General features: G+C 67.5%; 2 protein-coding genes across 2 annotated transcripts; one reads left to right on the plus strand and one right to left on the minus strand.

The window, feature by feature from the left end:
• Positions 1-2: 2 nt before the first annotated feature.
• Positions 3-2,505, minus strand: MNEG_7651 (U3 small nucleolar RNA-associated protein 4; the record flags this gene model as incomplete). Its single annotated transcript, XM_014043872.1, has 6 exons — positions 3-8; positions 83-379; positions 779-973; positions 1,134-1,372; positions 1,576-2,002; positions 2,290-2,505. 6 exons carry the CDS (start codon positions 2,503-2,505, stop codon positions 3-5), a joined length of 1,380 nt encoding a protein of 459 aa, XP_013899326.1.
• A 909-nt stretch (positions 2,506-3,414) lies between these two features.
• Positions 3,415-3,838, plus strand: MNEG_7652 (hypothetical protein; the record flags this gene model as incomplete). The annotated part of the gene is made up of 2 exons (XM_014043873.1): positions 3,415-3,458; positions 3,720-3,838. Coding segments are annotated over 2 exons (163 nt in total), but the record flags the coding sequence as incomplete, so codon positions are not given.
• Positions 3,839-4,006: the final 168 nt, after the last annotated feature.

Genomic DNA, 4,006 nt, shown 5'->3' on the forward strand with positions numbered 1-4,006 from the left:
CCTCAATACTGAACAGCCGCACCCCGGACGCGTCCGACACCGCCACCCGCCCGCCGCCGGCCGCCACTGCGGCGCACGCCACGTGGCGCGGGCCGCGCAGGCGCAGCTCTGCGAGGCAGCCGGGCGCCTCGGACAGGTCCAAGGGATCGCCCTCCTGCTCGTGGTCTGGGACCGCCAGATCTGGGCCTGACTGCGCCGCAGCGCCCGCATCGCCGCTGGCTACAGCAGGCGCCGCGCGGGCGGGCGCGGCGCGGCCGAGGCGCCAGAGGCTGAGGGTTCGGCCCTGGGCAACCACCAGGCGCGGCGCGCCGCCGGGCCCGCGGGGCGCGAGCTGCAGCAGCGGCGCCTGCGGCGCCTTGGTCAGGCGCACGGGGTGCTCCTGTGGCCGGGGGTTCGGGACGCGACAGAGGGCGAGCGAGCAGGGAAGAGTAGTCAGCCAAGAGGTTCGAGTCATGAAACCTCCAGCAGCAGAGCCGAAGGGAACGGCCTCGCTTCACGACGACAGCCGCCACTAGCCAACGCAGCTGCAGCACTCCCCCTGCAGCATGCCCACACCCCCTCACCGTACCAGCGACTTGGCCGGCGTTGCTGGTGAGACGCGCCGAGCCCTCCTCACCCAATACCACAGCCACAGCCACAGCCACTCCCACAACCACGCACGCATGTGCACACGCACACGCACACGCACACACACTCACAGAAAACACACACAGCACGCACACACACACACGCGCACGCGCGCACACACGCGCATAGAGACAAGCACAAACCCACGCACCTGCAGTATCCTGAGCGCCGGATACAGCACCAGCTGCCCGTCCACGCCGCCGCTCAGCAGCAGCTCGTCTGCGCCCGCGCCCCTGGGCGCCGCGGCCAGCGCGCGGATTTCGTGGGAGTGGGGGGACTTGTGCGCGAGGTACGCCCAGCGCTCGGCGCCAGTGCCGGCGTCGGGGACGCGCTTGAAAACGGCGACCTAGCGGGTTTATGAGTGTTGGTGGGAGGATTGAATACAGGAATTAAGGGGGTGGTTCGCAGCGGGGAGGGGGGCAGGGTTTGAAAGATGGAAAGGGAAGCGGGAGGGCGGGTTGAGGCAGACAGACTCCCCTTAGTGTGCACTGGCAGCCCGGGCGCACCCGGGGGTCGACGCCTGCCGAGTAGACCAGGCTGCCGTCTGCGCTGGCGGCGACGGCCAAGACGTCCGCCACGTGCTGCTGCAGCCGCGATATCAGCGTGCCAAAGCGCCCCTCCCAGAACTGGGTGGCGCCGTCGCTGCCGCCGCTGACAATCGTGCCGTCGGGCAGCACGGCGAGCGACCAGATGCAGGGCGGCGCGGCGGCGTGGACGGCGGCGGTGATGCGCATCAGCTCGCGGCCTGTGTCGTTTTTTTGCGGGCGTGGCGATGAATTCAGAGAGGAGCGCCCTTGGCTTCGACGCGGGCGGCGAACCTGCGGCGCGCGCCGGCTGTGCAGCGCTCCCAAGCTCTGCCTAGCCATTTGCCTCGCGCGGTCCCTTCCTCGTATTGTCAACACACAGCGCCGACGACAACAGCACCGCCGCGTGTTACCAGCAACCCACCGCTCGCCACATCGTAGGCGTGGATGCAGCCGTCGCTGCCGCTGCCAACGACCGCCTTGCCGTCCGGGTGCCACGCGACCGCCAGCGCGCGGCCCTCCGCCTTTGCCAGCATGCGCACGTACTCGCACCCGGCGGCGCCCGCGTTCACGCGCAGCAGGCGCAGGCTGCCGTCGTCGCAGGCCGCCACCAAGTCATGGCTGTCGCCGCCACCACCATCCCCCCTTCCGCCGCCGCCGCCCGGCGCCGCCGCGAGCGCCCACACCGCGCCGCCGTACGAGTCCGAGGCGTGGGCCAGCTGCTGGCGCTCGAAGTCGACCTCGTAGATCGCGCCGTCGAGGGAGGCGGCGAAGAGGCGCCAGCGGCGCGCGAACGCGTCGTGGGCCCAGGCGAGGCTCGACAGGTCAGCGCCCTCCCACCCAGGTACGGCCTGCGGGCGACGTGTGGTCCGCGGGCCGCAGACTTGAGATGGCATCTCTTGCCAATCAAGCAAGGCGTTTCAGGGTATGCGAGTGGCGAGCGGGGTGGGGCCAGCAAGGGCTGGTGTGCTGATGCGCTGCTCCTGTTGAAACGCTACTGCAGCACGTTCGAGGCCAAATTCTCCGCCAGCCCTCAGGCACGCAGACCGCAATCGCCCCCTGCCACCCCCACCCAGCGAAAAAACCTCCAGCCAGCCGCACGCACCATGAGCCTGCAGAGGTATGAGAGGTGCCACACCTCCACACGGCCGTCCTCATACGCGGCCGCGACCGCGCTGCCGTCCGGGCACGCCGACAGCGCCGTCGCCGCCGCGACGCGCCACGGCGGCGAGCGCCAGCGGTGCAGCGCGGTCATGCCGCTCGCGGGCGCGTCGTCGTGCGCGTCGTCGTGCGTGCCGGCTGCTGTCGGATCGGCGGCCTGCGCGCGGCCGCGCTTGGCGCGGCCGCCAGGCATAGCGGCTGGTTCCCCTGGGTGCGCCTGGCCTGTGTGGCCTTTCACGCCCCTAGCTGGCCTACTTTGGCCGTGACGCCCTGCGTGCACGTAAGAGTGTGTCTGAGTCTCACATAGGTGCATTCACACAGGCGCATGAAGGGTGGTGGCATTGCGCGGCGTCAACCGGGGCAGCAGCATCAGCGGCGGCCGCCGCCGCCTGCTCGCGAAGCGCGGCCGGTGTGGTCGGCACAAATGGCAAGCAGCTTTCGATGTTGTTGGAAGCCCTCTATTTTCCTGTAGTATTTTTTTTCACGGCGTGTGCCACACCCGTTGCCCTACGGTACTGTAGCGCACTTGTGTATTGCGATCTTGATTTCTTGGTTTCTGGGCCGTTCGTTGCTACAAATTATATTTGAGAAGATATGAACCGATTCACAACGTCCCAACAAGCCTCTTTTTAAAAGTCGTCGTCCCCACATCACTGCGACTCTGCTGCCCGTGTGGCACAATGCAGCTATCCACGCGGCACGGGGTGCAACACCACGGTTCTAGCAGCAAGAGGTGAGAGCTGGGCCAATGAGAGGGGTGGCAGTCCTGCGAGGCATCCTTGCGCAGATCTACTCTTCGCACTGCTGGCGCACATCCCGGCGCTCGCGCGCCTTCTTGCGACCAGGCTGTTGGCCGCCGCAATGCGCTCGCTATGCGTGTAGGCGGCATGACAATGCCTTCCGGCCAGCGGTCTGCCGAGCTACTCCTCGCGTGGCGGCAAGGGTGAGGAGCGATGATGGCAGCAGCAGCGCCGACGCCAGCGCGCCCCCGCCGGCCACGCGCCGCGCGGCGCTGGCGGCCGGGGGCGCGATCTTGGTGCTGCCCCTGCTGGGCAGCGTGGGGACCGCGGCAGCTGCTGAGAAGCTGTCTGAGCTGGAGCCGATGGAGGCCCTGAAGGACAAGGACTATGGGAAGCCTCGCATGAAGTGGGTGCGACTGCGGAGGCATGTTGGGTTGCAGTGGCACATGCGGCCCGTCAGCGGCGGTTGCGCAGGTTCCAAGCGATAGGAGGCGGTCTGGTCCAGCAAGACGATGCGCTGGCAGGCGGCGCAATCGCGGCAAGCGACCTCTGAACCTTGCACTGATTTTGTGTCCGTCAGACAGACAGGCTTCGTTTTCTGATGGCAAAGCTGCCTTGCCCCGCCTCCTGACCTTTGCTATGACGGCCTGAACTCATGTCCTGGCAGGTATGGGGACTTCACGACCACCAGCAGCGGCCTGCAGTACCTGGATCTCAAGCCAGGGGAGGGGGCGCAGCCGCAGAAGGGGCAGACTGTCGTGGTCGACTGGAGCGGGTACACCATAGGTGGGTGCCGGCGCGATCGGCCCTGGCCGTGCGTGTGAATGTGTGCTTGTGTGCGTGTGCGTGTGCGTTTGTGTGAATGTGTGTGTGTGTGTGCGTGTGGTGTGTGTGTGCGTTTGTGTGTGTGTGTGTGTGTGTGTGTGTGTGTGTGTGGGTGTGTGTGTGTGTGTG

This window comes from Monoraphidium neglectum (assembly GCF_000611645.1).
Source record: "Monoraphidium neglectum strain SAG 48.87 unplaced genomic scaffold scaffold01375, whole genome shotgun sequence".
In the NCBI taxonomy this organism is placed as follows: domain Eukaryota; kingdom Viridiplantae; phylum Chlorophyta; class Chlorophyceae; order Sphaeropleales; family Selenastraceae; genus Monoraphidium; species Monoraphidium neglectum.